Genomic DNA, 15,412 nt, shown 5'->3' with positions numbered 1-15,412 from the left:
GTCCAAAAGGGAGGAAGAGAATCTGGCTGCATTTCATATAGGGGGTCAATATTTTATATGTATGCATCTCGTATAGAATGAAAGGCACATTTTCATGTGAAATTGGGTCCCTAGAGTAAACTATTAGCGAGGATGTTTTTATTCATACAAGCCGGCGAATCTAGAAGGAGGGACCAAGCGCCAGTCGGTATTGTGCCTTCATCTAGGAACAGTTGACATCCAGAGCCGAGCCCTTACATGCGAGACTGCTTTAGCTCGGAGGAGTTACAAGTGAATGACCTCAAACTGGTCAAAACTAGCAATTACGCTCGGCTTAATGACTCAAGGGTAATTTCGGAATCAATGTTTACGGTGGGGGTAAACGATTCCGCACGAAACAGTCAGTTCAAAAGCTACGCCCCTGACTTTTTTTTGAGCCACACGAATTACCCTATTCAGGAACTAAATTAATAGAAGGTTTACATAATGCTTACATAACAAAGACCCATCTTCCATACATAAGAAAATTTTACATGTCACACAAAATTGAAAAAATCGGATGATCTTTTTCAATTTTTTATTTTTTATTTTCAAATAAGCGCCAGAAAGATTAGAATAACACTGACAGGCTTTTATACAAGAGTCCAATCAATTCCTTAGCAATTTTTTTTCTTTTTCTTTTTGAATGTGACATACTGACGTTTCAAAACTTATTCAACGGGAATATTATACCAACATCACTTTCTTCTTTTCTATTTTTTAGAAAACATTCTACAAAAGGTTATATACACAGTTTGTGATCACTAGAGAAATTAGCTTGATCAAGAAAGCAAATCACACATAAGTTTTAAACATGTCACAATTAGAGGCTAGCTTTGGAGCTGCGGGAAGGCCAGAGAATGGCAACAGCAACACGTTGGATCAAAACAATGAGATGAATCTACTTGATGATGGAAGCAATGCTATTTTGGGCGACGTTTACGGAAACGGTCTTGAAATGAGTGGACAATCCGGATTCAACTTTAATGAAACTGATGACTTTCTCAAGTCTATCTCAGGGGTGTTGGGTAAACAAACAGAAGCAACAAACTCCAATTTCAACAATGCCAACTATAACAGCTCTATTATGTCACCATCGTCAATCAATGGTGAAGAGGTTGGATTTCCTGAGTACTTGGGAGCCTATCCTGATCAACCACAAGCTACTTTTCAAGATGGCCTGCTTGACCAATCATTATATGGTACCAGAATAAGGTCTAATTCGTCTTCAATTGCCACCTACAATGGCGAGGTTATTTCCCCATTATCAAACAACACTAATGAGACCTCAGACTACACTTCACCAGAGTCAGTCCAGAACCATGCTGTTGAAAAACCCCCAACAAAACAAACGAAGAGGGGCTCTACTTCCAAAATTACAAAGCCAAAAAACCCCAAGGATAAGAACTCACACAATATGATTGAGAAAAAGTATAGGACTAATATCAACTCAAAAATTTTGATTTTGAGAGACGCTGTGCCTGCTTTGAGAATTGCTGCTGGTGCTGATGATGTCTCTTTGGCTGACTTGGAAGGTATTACTCCTGCTTCAAAGTTGAACAAAGCTAGTGTGTTGACAAAAGCCACTGAGTATATCAAACATTTAGAGCAAAAGAATGCTGCTTTGAAGGACCAAAATGACTACTTGCAAAAAGTTCTTCAAGAGGCTAATTTGAGTCCACAAATTCAAATGCCATTGGCTCAACGTCAAGCTTTAAGCTCTCCTATTGATGGGAGTCAGCAAATGTATGGTAATATGAGGCCAAATAGTCTGCAGAGTTATGACGAGTCACCATACATGCCAAACCAACCACCACAGCAACAACAACACCAGCAACAGCAACAACAACAACAACAACAAATGTCATCACAACTTCCACTACCACCACAACCACAGCAACAGCAAGAGAGCACGAACAGGCCTAACAGGTACTTGTTGGGAGGAATGGCAACAGTTATGGCCACTTCATTGTTTGGCGGTTCAGGTGAGAATGATTTCAGAAGCTTGAGTGCGATGCCATTTGCTTCATACTTGTTCCCAAATGCTTTCTTGAACCCCTCACCAGTCATGATTCAGTTATGGACATTGACAAAATTGTTGTTGGTTTTGGGAAGCTTATTTTCAGTGTTTTACCCAATGGTTCAAAGCTGTATGAACAATGACAAACAATTGAAACTGACATCTGAGTCTAGCTTACTCGACTGTCTTTTGGTTTCATTATATATGAAGGTGCCTAAGAAGTTGTCTGAACAACGTCGTGAAAGAATTATTGCCAACTTGAGAGGCGGCAACAACTCAAAACAAATGCTTTGGGACTACATTGAATTGTCTTCATGTGAAACTAATTTCGAAAACACATTTTTGATGTTGTTGATTGGTACAATGTTGAAGAGCAAGTTTGAAAAATTTTCACTGGTATTTAACCATTTCTTGGGTATGAAAGGTGGATTGATTGTTAATCTTGATTATCGTGGAAGTGACAAGTCATTAATCAGATTGAGTCAATTGATTGGTAAAGTTGATGGTCTTTCAATGTTTAATAGTGAAACTTTGATGAAGAGATTGGTCAATGTTGCAAGTGGTCAATACATCAATACTGATGTTGAAGATGGGCAATGTGCAAAATACATTGAAGCCTATCAAAATACAATTGGTGACTACTACGGTTTGATTACTCAATGGAGAATTATTGACATTATCCATGCCTTGAATTTATCCTACTTGGACAATGTCAACGAGGACACTACTCAAGTGTTTACTGATTTAAAGATTGTTGAAGGTGTCATTGATAAGAAATCACCAATCTGGTCTCAATTCCAATTATTCATGACGATTGTTGACCCAAATCAGAGTTTGTCATTGGTTGAAGAGTTGAAAACTAGAGTTGAACACCAAGTGAACAAGTTCAGATCTGACTGCAAGGAGTTGGAAGATGATGAAGAGGAGTACTCATCGTCAGAACTTGATTTTGAATCCATTGTCAAGAGTTTAAATCTTGTGTCCCAAGAGGAGTTGGTTATATTGTTGTCATCTTTAGTCACATACTACCACAATCTTGACGATAGTGACAAAGAAGCGGAAGTTATGAGATATTTAAGAATACCCAACAAGAAATTCAGTTTATTGACCTTCACTGCAGTGGTGAATATGCTCAACACCGTAATACCGGGTCCTGTTGACGATTTTGAAGGTACTTCAGATGTTTTGATACAAGCCCGCAAATGGATAAATGAGGGCCACTTACAGAGGAATAAGTTGGATTCTCAATATATTGGTCTTGATGACAAATTGGCTGACTTGTTGCTTACAAAGGGGAAAATAATAAATGGTATAGATGTGGAAGAGGCAGATGAAGAGTAAGTCTACAAAGAGATTTGGTTTTTTTTTTTCCTTTTTTTTACTTTTGCCAGAGTTTTTTGATATTTTAGGATTGTGTTTTTGAGCTGATCTATGTGTTTATATGTTGTTAATGATTTTATCTATAGTGTGTAATTGAAGGCTAATTTTCTTGCGTTACTAGGGATTCGATGTAAAAGGTAGAGAGAGCTTAGCCACTAGTAAGTACAGCACCATATGGCAAAAAAAAAAAAAAAAAGATCGAAACAGAGCATTCAAATGTGGCTATGTTTGACAACACTAGCAGAGTTATCAAGTAAGAGCCGGCCACGTGGACAGGCTGTGGGAAAGGAAACAGCTTCCTTCATTGTCTTGATACCGGAAAATTACATTTGTGCGGAACTCCCCGAAAGGAGAATTCTCGGAAATACAATAAGGCACAGTTATCTCTTTATTGTCTGTCAGTTGTAGTTGTTGGAAAGACTAGTACTTTGTGATGTAGCCTCTATTACAATAAGAAGCATTTGTGTATTTCAATGATAATTTTTTAAAATTTTGTAAACAAATGGCCAAAAAAAACAATTCCTATTCTGGTGTCTTTATTGCCTTATTCAGTATATAAACCATTTACAAAAATAAACCACCGACATTGACGCAGGTTTAAAAATATCGATCTACAAGACCCACTGATCTACATCATTTCCATCATTTCCTGGTAATCGAACGTTTTCTGCTTCTTTTTTTGCTGCATATTCACACAACGTACAGTTGCATAAAGCCGAGGAACAAAGGTTGCAAAAGTTTCACTAAAACAAAAACAGAACTAAAAAATAATATAACAAAAACAGAACTAAAAACAAGCATTCAATGTTTATATGCTTTGTGTAAATGAAATGAGCAACTTGTTACCCATCCAATGAAGCACTCGCTTGCATAATTATGCAATGCTTTGTTTTTTTTTTTAAAACCCTCATCATCACACAAATGGGAATTTCAATAATACTTCCGAATGTGAAATTACACTAAATAGCTTAATAAAATCGAGTGATTTTGTAAATGTAATTTCAAAAGAGTTTTTTTAGTTTTAGATCGTTATAGTTACGAAGTCACAGATTTTGTGACTTTATAGCTTTTTTTTTTAAACGCCAATGCAGAAATCAGAATTGAAAATTTTTTTACGAAACAACGTTAATGTTTGGAAATGCAGAAGAGTTCGTTTCTGTTAGAACCCACGTTAGAGCCAGGTAAAATTGTTCTTCTTTAGGCAAGTGCTATAGTTACTGCTCTTGAGAGCTTTAGTGTAAGTCAATGAAAGATAGTAGATTATGCTGGTTTTTAGTTTCCGAGTGACCAAAAAACGCATCTAAATGTTATATTGTCTCTGATGGTTAAACTTTCGTAAAAATTTGAGTTTTCAAATTACAGAAAACTTGTGATGGACAAAAGCTGTTGCATTTTGTGACGTGGAATAAAAGTTAAAATAATAATGGCGCAATTATCATGCAAGTTCTCTGTACATTTGCATGAAAACAATGCCTAAAATTCTTCAGTAATAGCAAAGGTAAGAAAAGATCCATTCTGCATGTGCTAAATTATAAATTATAATTATTAGTGGTTTGATTTGTATGTAATGTCGTTTGTAATTACCTAGGGGGTTCATTTAAGCCTTTAGCTTTGGTGAAGATGAAGCTCGTACTTTAAATAATGCGTAAACCTAAGTTTCGTTATATGAGGTGCATGGTGCATTCAATTTTATAAATTCTTTAATGGGGTGAGCCACAACCTCAAGAGGGAACAGCGTCCGCTTTAAATGAGATGGAGAAGCGTCACTTCAACTGAAACGATGACGTAGGAGTGATTACATAACGTGTTCGATTGCAGCGAGAATTACAAAAACAATTGGTACTAAAGAAAGAAAACAATGGAACAAGAAAAACGCCGAATGCCGGAAGCTTCTCGGTTAAAGGAAATAGATTTTTTAGACCACTTGTTTTGTGCACCAAAGAAGGTATCTCAACAAAAGCATGAAATGGACCCAGTTGGTGTAGGTTGTTACGTGGCATCTTTTTGGCGGCTTTGTGATTATAGATTTGTCATGTACAGAGGATAAGAGTAAAGCAAAGGAAACTGGGTTTCAATGCTTTACCCGCCAATAAGCGAGAGATCTACGAGAAAAAAAAAAATACAAACAGAAGCTATCCAAACTGTCAATACAGCATAAACACATTCTATAAGTGTTAGATTCAATGTTTAGTCGGCACCAAAAGATGCTCTGTTACATGAAATACTTTGGTGCCTCCACTTTGCACCTCTTTTAGTTTAGATTCTCCACACACTTTTCCGGGAAAGTTTATGCATCATTTGACGCACGGTGCTAATGCACATAAAAACTGTTCATAAAGATTCAGAAGTTGAGTCAACAGCAAACTTATACGTTTTCAACTTCACTTCTTGATACGTCATTCATTGAAACAGAAAATAAGAAAATATAATGGTGACGTCGTTTGAGTGCAAAAGAGAATGCGCATGGTGTGTTATATTTCTCCTCTTTTTTTATGTCTCTTGTTTAGTTTCTTTGATGATCTCTGTTTAAAATACAATACACAAAGTACAATTGCATGCAATGAAACCCAGATTTAGGGTAGTGTAACAAAACATTCGAGCTAAATAGTCAAGCTTTGGTTTAAAGTCAGTTTGCACGAACTGAGAGTCATGTGGAGACCTCGGGATAGTTGGTCATTACGAATCCACTTCTGTTTATACAAACTTTTTACACTAAAATTGAAAATAGATTCTTTCCCCCGCTCTAGCTTTAGTTGACAGAGAGGGATCACACAAAGTTCAGTCAGTTAAGCTTAAATTTAGTAATTGCAGTAAACCTTTCCACACACAAGATTTTCTGGAAGTTTTTGCCTAATTGGGAAACAACATCCCCCACTGTACGTTTTATATGAAGTTAGCTAGTGGCCTTGATTAGCAGCTCAAATGAGCTATATGGAACCTTGCCACTCTCCAGGTGACAGCTGCTTCAAACTGCTAAGACTCTCTTTCATCAGTATTTCGTTATATCCGCATTTCAGTTTGTCTTTGTTATTGTTCTCTAGTTACCTTTTTTTTTTCATTTTTGCAACACAATTTCCAATAGAGGTCACACACACACACACATGCACTGTTCCAATGAGGAAGAATGAGACCACTTTCTGGTGAACTGAATGACATGATTACTTCAAATCCAGTGACATGTTCAGAAATTATAATCGTGAGAGCGATAGATGCTGTTCGATGCACAAGATTGATACTTTGTGCTTTAAGACCTCAATTACTAAAAACGATACTAACGACTATTTCGCTTAGAGAATTGAATATGAATATGAGATCTTAGAGACTCGGGATTTAAGACTTACTTACTAAGGCGTGTTTGCAGCTCTAATTTATCTTTCCATACTTCCAAAAAGCTTGCATATGCATACCAACATTACACAGGAGAAAGAGAAAAAAAAACGACAGACTTGGCATACGTGGCTAATCAAGATGCTGACTCGTTGACGACGGCTTTGCGTGAGAGACTATTGAAAACAGTAAAACAAACTTACCAGTGTTTTGCAATTGGCAGTCACATATTTTACTCACCGGGCCATTGTTATTGTTTGTTGCGGGTGGTGTCGATACTTTTAAAACTGGTGATTTTATTTGATGCCGATTGTTGTTCAAAAGTGGTGTGCGTGTCGTCATCAAAAAATAAAAAAAATAAAAAATTAAATTTTTTTTTTTTTTTCTTTGTTCTGACGCATTTTTAGTCATTTGTCGCCAAAATACACGAACTGACAATTATCATCAGCACTCTGCAGGAATATTTTGACCCAAAAAAAAAAAAAAAAATAAAATAAAACCAAATTTTAAAACTAAAATCACACATACTGTGATTATATCAAGATATGCATGATGTATATGCACATACACAAAAAACAGAACAAAAATGAGAATAATTATAATAATCATCACAGTAATATTTCAAACTTTACCCAAATGAATATTGAGAGTATAAGTTTCACAAAACCGCTCTTACCCATTTCATGCCTTTGTCTTTCTATTTCGATCATCACTAACACAAAAGTAAGCGATGATTTATTAGAAAACAGCAAAGAATAGAGGTTTGGCCACTACATATGTGCTGGTCAAAGTGAAGAAAGAAAAAATTCCATACAATTAACAGCTGAAACAAAGGCACTTTTTTGTTCTGAAAATATAGCAGAGAAGGCAAAGCAAACAGCTTTTACTAAAATTCAGTACTACTTCCACTATAAAGCGTTACAAGTGAAATTTGTTGTCTATTTGTTTATTTGTTTTGCTCTTCGTTGTCTAAATTTAACTTTCTTTTGAAAAGAGTGGGAAACGAACAAAAAAAGACAATCTTTCCTTCCATTTGGTTTTGTTCAACAAAATTTTTAAATTTTAAATTTTAAATTTTAATTTTTTTTTTTCCTTCGCTCGCTATTGTTTTAATATTTTATTTTTTTAAAGTTGCAGATTTGTTTTACAAAATACAAAATACAGCATTTAAAACCTAATACATTTTGCCGGATTTGAAAAAAAAAAAACAAATGGAAACAACATATTCCAATCAAACAAACAACACCGCTTAAGAGACAAAGATAAGAAAGTGAAGACTATGATATCAGATTCAGATGAATCGCAAACTACCGATAATCATGAGTATACAATTGACGATTACTACAAACTTGTTAAACCCTTGTGGTCGCACAAGAACGTAAAATTTGACCCAAAAATCGACCACCACAAAGTATTTCGAACCTTGGTTGACTTTAGTCTAACACGAACCATGCTATTATCAGATTTGAAGAAGACAAGCATTGCTGTAGGGGACATATTTGTGGCTAAAGTCAGAAATATCGATTGCCTAGTTGTTCGGATAAACAACCACAATTCGGAGATCCGTTCATCCATTGCCCATATTACCAATAGTGATAGTGAACAGAGTGCAAATCAAGGCAGCAAATCACTAAACACGAATCACCCGCAATACAGATCATGTTTAAGGTCAAAATATATCGAGTTTTGTCCCCATTCTGCCATAGGCGCCTATTTATTTAGCCGATTTCATATACCTGATTATGATGAACAGTTTGAGTTTGACTTGAGTGGTGAATTGGATTTGCCTACAGTGCAAAAAGTAAAACTTCTAAGAGGGCACAATAACCTCGTACCAATGTCAGGATCTCAGCAAATGAAAACACAGAAAAAGGCTTTGGAAATTGCTGGGTTTGACCCAAAGGAGACCAATTTGGAAAAGCTTTTAGTAGCTCATGCTTTTGAATTACCGAAGGAGATGTCAGCAAATTCACTCGAGGAACTACCGTTTGATGTATTGATACAAGTAGCTGGGTTTGAGAGTGGAAAGGATTACTCAATTTTACGAGGTTCAATCGACCCCCCACAAAATTTGTTGGAAAAGATATTCCCATTCATCAATGAGGACTTAGAGGGTAGCAAGAGCGATACAATGATTGATGATGGTGATAATGAACAGCAACTCAAAGAAGTACTCAAAATGTTACGCAAAAGTTTGTGCCAGGATATGCTTATTATCAAAAAAAGGTACCCGCACAATCCCCTTTCAAATAGTGAAATTTTCAATTCTCCCGAATTTGAAGCATTTGTAAAAAAGGTTGAAAATGATGGGGAGTATGATCGGTTAATGAGAGAATCATGTTTCAATCCTCAAGACGATGAGACGGAAAGTGATAGTGAAGATCCCTGGCCTTCATCAATTGATTTTGATTCCAAAGAAGATCTCCAACGCTTGGTTGAACTACAAAGCAACAAATTACGCAAAATGGAAAAGGACATTGCAAATAATATACAACATCAACATCAAATATCCAATCATTTGTACGATTTTATTGCTAAACAAACGGAGATTATGAATAAGCAAAGTGATTTTTTACGCAATATTCAAAATTCAATTAATGGGTTAATCATTTTGAGCTCATCAAAGAATAAAAGTAATGAGTATTTGGCGCAACAAAGTTTACAAGATACTGCTCGTTACATTAATAGTGGCGAAAATGAGCATATAAGAGCTGGGATTGATAATACGTTACAATTGCTATCTCGCATGAGGGGTGGTCTAGAGGGAACTAGTGCTGCAAATGTGTTGCAACAAGTTCCGTCGCTGGTGCTGAATCCAACATATTCCTATGCGTACAATCAGCCTATGCCCCCAGTGCATCAAGTACCACCACCACCACCACAACCCCAATCGCAACAACAACAGCAACAGCAACAGCAAATCCCTGCAGTATCTGCCACTACTCATCGACTTTCAGATACTTCAATCTCAACCAGATCTTCCATGGTTTCAACTAGTAGCCCGCATTTTCGACCAGCATTATCACACTTTCTACCCCAACAACCACATCCATCTCATCCTCACCATTCTCATCACAGTATTACTGCACTGTCATTGTCACATACACCAATCAGCCAAATCCCACACCATCAACAACAACATTCGCAGCAATTTCAAAGTTCTTCCTCCTCTTCCTTGTTGACACAAGGTGTGCAACTACAGCAACAACAACAACAACAACAACAACAACCGCCAGCACCAAAGACGCCCAGAGAATTGACATTACAAAAACGGTTATCACGTCAGGCAACCACGTTGTATGAAATGTGGGATGATTTCAAAACGTTGGAACAAGAGTTGGCACAACACGATATATCGGTTACTGAGTGGTTAAAAGTACACGGATCATCCGAGCGTCAATTTCGTCATACTAGGCTAAAGATTATCAAGTTTGTTGAAGAAGAGGCTATGAGGCGTAATGCCCCTGTTGAGGTTGTCAAGGAGATGTTGCATAATAAAATGAGGAATCGATTACGACCTTGGACGTTGGATGAAGTACAAAGGATGTTGACGTCAGGAAGGAGAATTGATTTGGATGATCCTAGATTGTGATTGCAGAGAGAAAAAGTTTTGTTCTTTTGAAGAGATATTACATTGCAAGTTCAATGTAGTCTTCAAGTATTATGTATTTATTATAAGAAAAGTATATTGTAATATTACGAAAGATCTCAAACGAACAACTTTTTTGGTGTTTAGTATCAGTAGCCAATAAAAAGTGAGGTACGACAGAAACGCTTGTGCAATGGCTGAGATTCTACACAAAAATGCATTACTTGTACACATATACTTCTTCTTCTTCTTCTTCTTCTTCTTCTTCTTCTTCTTCTTCTTCTTCTTTTGTTTGTATTGTTCAATCTTTATGTTAAGCAACGGAAGAATACCCTTTCATGCGTTGTCGCTTATGTATGAAACTCAACCAGTACTGGTCTGGTTCCTAAATGATGGTATAATTCTTCCGAAAGGCACTTAGTTTTGCCTATTGTTTTATGTACAATGGAGGTATTGTATGCACACACAAACGATCAGCCGCCGTGCGCTATTTTATTTAGCCTAATTGGGAATAAAATCCATTACTGTATAAACAGAACAATAAAAAGGCAAAAAAACAAAAAAAAATTACAATGGAGTACTAAAATTTGGCGCTTAGTTGGCAATTGTGTTAGTACTAACTTTTTTTTTTTTTTTTCTTTTGGTGACAATCAACATATGCAGGGTAGGTTAAAATAAAAAGATATATAGCACAATCTACAGTATGGCAGAGAGTGTGCTACCAAATTTGTATTGTTTGTTTGTTTGCTATAGTTAAGCAGTTTACACAATAACAATAGATTTATTTTTTTGCTCTATAAAAAGAAAACACTTTTAGGTGAGAGATGCCTTGCATATGACAGTTTCTAAGTCTGCAAAGAAGGGAAAATATATATATGTATATATTTTTATACATTTAAACTGGTCATAGGATATATACCAATTACTTTTTTTTTTTTTTTATTTATTTTATAGCACTTAGAGTAACCTGGATCAGTTCTTAAGGAGATTGATATTTTATACGTCTTAAAGTGCATTTCTTGGGTATATAATCTGTCAAATGTTTTGTGTTTGGCTGCGAAAAAAAAATAAAAAAATAAAAAAAAAAAAAAAAAAAAAAAAAAAAAATAAAAAATAAAAAAATATTTTTTTTTTTTTGAATCAAACGTTTGGTTTTGCAACAAAGTAAAAAAAAAACTTTATATGCAGGATTAAAAAATATACCAAAATACACTAAAACAAGACTATTATAGTGTTGTCGGTATTACACAAATACAGTATACAGCAATACATATAGTAGTATAAAGATATCCTTTTTGTTATTGGCAAGGTTCCTATTGTTATTATTCCCTTATTCAAACTTTAGTAATCTTTGTTTAAGATCGTTCCTCTATATAACAAAAATCAAACACTCTTACTGTAAACTAAGCTAATTCACAAAAAGAGCAAAATCCTTCCTCCAATGGAACTTGGTGGAGGATCCTATCGCAAAACAAGAGTTTTGCGTTTAAAAACTCGTTCACGGAAGTCAGAGGGGCGATGAATACATGTTTTCGGGTAAAAATACATATCACAAATCTACCAATGCCCATTCTAAAGCACCAAACCTCTAACTGACAAGACTTGTGTATTGGAAACTTTATGGAAAAAAATCTATGTGGAAGTTTGCTCTGCGCACGAGATAAACCTTCACCCTTTTTTAATTGAGGACCCCTACTTTTCTTCTGTACTAGAAAGAGCATCCTGAAATGGCAATGCTTAAGTTTGAAACTTGTCACAGATCCTTCTCGTTCTTTCGTATAGAACAGGGAGCTCCCCAAGACCTTTCGTTTGTGTGTACAAAAAAGCCCAACATAACCTTATGCAAGGACTTATTTTACGAGGCGTTTTTTTGCAAAATCAGAAAAGACAAAAAAACTTTTCTAGGGTTATGAGCCCCTTTAGGTTTCCCCCTTAGGCGCCAAGTTACATCTTTACAATTTAAGCCTCCATTACTTCACATTCTTTAAACCACAGTCTTTTTATTTGCTTTTTTTTTTATTTCCTCGGAGTTTCCCGGTCGTAAAGGAAAAATGCACTAGCTATACTAAAAAAATACATTCTTTTCACTAAAACATACCCTTGAAAGTCTTTCATTCTGAAACAAAGCATTCTTATGCCTCTTCACGGTACTCTCTCCTCCTCTTAGAAGAAACTCCTCTACTATTTTTATACATCTATAGACTTAAAGTTGAACGGTTCATAAGCATAGCCTTCTCCTTCGAAGAATTTCGACATTGCTTCCACCCAATGCAACCTCAACGAATGCAACATGGCAGAAGTACCCTCCATAAGAACCAAGATACACACTGTCAACAGAAACCACATGGCGAAAAGAACCACCGTGGCGATAACACCCACGGCACCAGTTCTACCAAAGGCATTTTGTATTGTCATTGACCACAACACAGTTGATAATTGGGCATGGGCTAATGAAAGGGCCCATAATCTCAAATATGAAGCAGTATGACTGACACAATTTAAACAAAATTCAATAGTATGAATCACTTGATGAATAACAATATCACCAAAATTGAATTGTCCATGATCATCACCATGCGCTGCCGCAGAATGAAACATTGGTTCTATATCATTGGGGAATCTAAACTCATCATCAGTCTCTGGATCTTCTTCATCGTTATCGATTGGCTCGTTATTCAATTCATGCTCCAACTCCAATGCCGCTTCTTCTTCATGCAACATAATCGAATGATTGTGCTGTGAGTGTAAATCAGTATAACCCAACTTTATTGCTTTATCATTTTGTCTTTTTAATGTCAATGGTTTATAAATCAACAACCATGGCACACATATAAGTGCAATAAGAACCAACACCACTTGAATAAACTTTTGACCTGGATACAATTGCTCTTCCACAGTTCCTGGGGATAAAAACATATTGATCAACATATTCAACAACCCTGGTGGTTGTCTGCCAGTACCCAACCAATCAACTGACCATTTGTACACAATAGTTAAACTCAAGTATCCAAATATACTAGTCATGAAAAGAAACCCAGGAATGAAATTTCCAATAATGTCAACTTTCCTTTTGAAGTATAAATAATTGACTAAACTAAACATCAATGAGTAGTTCATATGAACATATCCCATCAAAACCGACAACTTCATCTTGTAGGAGTTTGTAAACAAAAGATTGTTTTCTGTACCATGCCATGCCCAATCAAGACCAATAGGGTAGGTCTTGCCTTCGACTCTGGTTGCCGTCAACGTACCACCCTTTTGCAGGTCATAGTTATCGGGGAAAACATATTCCCATCCAGATCCAAATATAGCCATTGATTTTGAGAAAATATCATTGTAAATGAACCCAGTATACATGGAGAAAATCCCCATCAATAGGATAATGTATCTTCCATTGAATGCCATTTCAAAAATCTCATCTTTATTACGCATAGCACCAAAGGAAACCTCATTGATAATCAAATACAATGCCATCAAGAAAACAATAAATCCATGTCCTAAATCACCAAACATGATAGCAAACATAAATGGGAAAGTAATAATTGTCGCTAAACCAGGGTTGACTTCTTCATAAGTGGCAATACCATATGCGTCAATTATCAGTTGAAATGCTCCTGTGAATTTGTTTGTCTTGTGATAGGTGGGCGGGGTTCTATTGGTGGTTAGTTTATTCACCACAGCAATCAATGACCCTGATTCTTCTTCTCCGTCATCAAAGTCTATACCAGATATATCATGATCACTATCGTCAATAACAAAGGTATCTGTTTCTGCATCAACAGAAATATCTAGAGAGTCATTCGATTGATTAGGTGAGCCACGATCACGATCACGTCTTGTCTTATCTTTAACCAATTTCCTCAATGCGGCTCGTATTTTTTCAAAATCAGCTGAAGGAATCCATCCCTCTCCAACTAAGCATCTTCTAGTACTATCCTCATCAAACTTGTTTAAAGTTTCATAAACCAACTTTTCTCGTTGAATAATGTATGAGTAATCAGGGTAAAGTTCTTGAAAAACCTTCAATTCGGTAATCAATTGGTCCTTGGTACTATCAACCACATTGGTCAACTCTTCAATCCTATCATTAATCTCATCCAACGTTGCTCTTCGCGCTTCCGCGTTTCCCGAGGAATTATCAAAAATTATCCCATCCAAAGATTGTACAATTTTCCGTACTCTTGATCGTAAAACATCACCATGAATAAAGATTATAAACACATTTTTAAACACTTTTTCGGTGGATTTGTCATTTACTGGAAACTCTTCATCAATAGGGATATCATGGAAATACAAATTTCCTCGTAAAAGTCTCCACAAGATATTTCTTAATACTGGTACTTTATCTCTGGCAATTGTTCCTGCAATTGAATTGAAATTCGATTCTTCCCAATCATGAACTTCCATTCCCATTTCCAAACTGTGGCTTTGACGAGCGTTTAATAGGGCAATTTCACTATCGAGTTCACCAACGTCGTCGTCGTTTTCATGATCAACATCATTGTCCACTAACGCTGACCTGTGGAAGTTATTTAGGGTATTTATAACATATCGGTTCTCGATAAATTTAAGTTTTTGGCTATCCAAGTTCCCATATGAAGAATTCAAGTGTTTGATCCTTTCATGATAATCATTCAACTTGACCTTGAATTGATCCATTTCCGAAATCGAAGGCATGGGTCTCATATCAGCTCTTAAATTGACATGCAAGTCTCCTGACACCGTGCCCAATTTATCCATAACTGAGCGAAGAAAATTCAATTGACTAACCATTGTATCAATAGATTTCAACTCATTCATAAATGTGCGTTGGAATGGAGTAAGCTTGGAGTTCAAGTCTCTAAATTGAACGGCTCCCAAGTTACCCAACATCCCCACCATTTCTCTTGCCAATTCTATTGTCACGTAAAATTGGACCAATGTCATTGGTGCTGATCGGAATATTGCTTCGTTGGACTCATTTGAGCCCAGCAGTCTTGAGTCTGATAGTCTAATGGGTGCCATGCTTCACTGCGTGTGTGTATAGAAGGACAAGTAATGTAAATACTGATCAATGATATCTGATGAGTAGCCGT

At 36.1% G+C, this 15,412-nt stretch overlaps 3 protein-coding genes across 3 annotated transcripts; 2 read left to right on the top strand and 1 right to left on the bottom strand. All coding sequences in view use genetic code 12, as the record gives it.

Moving 5' to 3' along the window:
* Positions 1–832: 832 nt before the first annotated feature.
* Positions 833–3,379, top strand: CPH2 (Cph2p; the record flags this gene model as incomplete). Its single annotated transcript, XM_067690301.1, has 1 exon — positions 833–3,379. The coding sequence occupies one exon, from the start codon at positions 833–835 to the stop codon at positions 3,377–3,379; it is 2,547 nt and encodes an 848-aa protein (XP_067548780.1).
* Positions 3,380–8,024: 4,645 nt separating this feature from the next.
* Positions 8,025–10,337, top strand: I9W82_001543 (uncharacterized protein; the record flags this gene model as incomplete). Its single annotated transcript, XM_067690300.1, has 1 exon — positions 8,025–10,337. One exon carries the CDS (start codon positions 8,025–8,027, stop codon positions 10,335–10,337), a length of 2,313 nt encoding a protein of 770 aa, XP_067548779.1.
* A 2,184-nt stretch (positions 10,338–12,521) lies between these two features.
* Positions 12,522–15,341, bottom strand: STV1 (Stv1p; the record flags this gene model as incomplete). Its single annotated transcript, XM_067690299.1, has 1 exon — positions 12,522–15,341. The coding sequence occupies one exon, from the start codon at positions 15,339–15,341 to the stop codon at positions 12,522–12,524; it is 2,820 nt and encodes a 939-aa protein (XP_067548778.1).
* Between the last annotated feature and the right edge of the window lie 71 nt (positions 15,342–15,412).

The sequence above is a fragment of the Candida metapsilosis genome (assembly GCF_017655625.1).
Source record: "Candida metapsilosis strain BP57 chromosome Unknown scaffold2, whole genome shotgun sequence".
In the NCBI taxonomy this organism is placed as follows: domain Eukaryota; kingdom Fungi; phylum Ascomycota; class Pichiomycetes; order Serinales; family Debaryomycetaceae; genus Lodderomyces; species Lodderomyces metapsilosis.
This window is presented reverse-complemented; position numbering and strand designations above follow the sequence as displayed.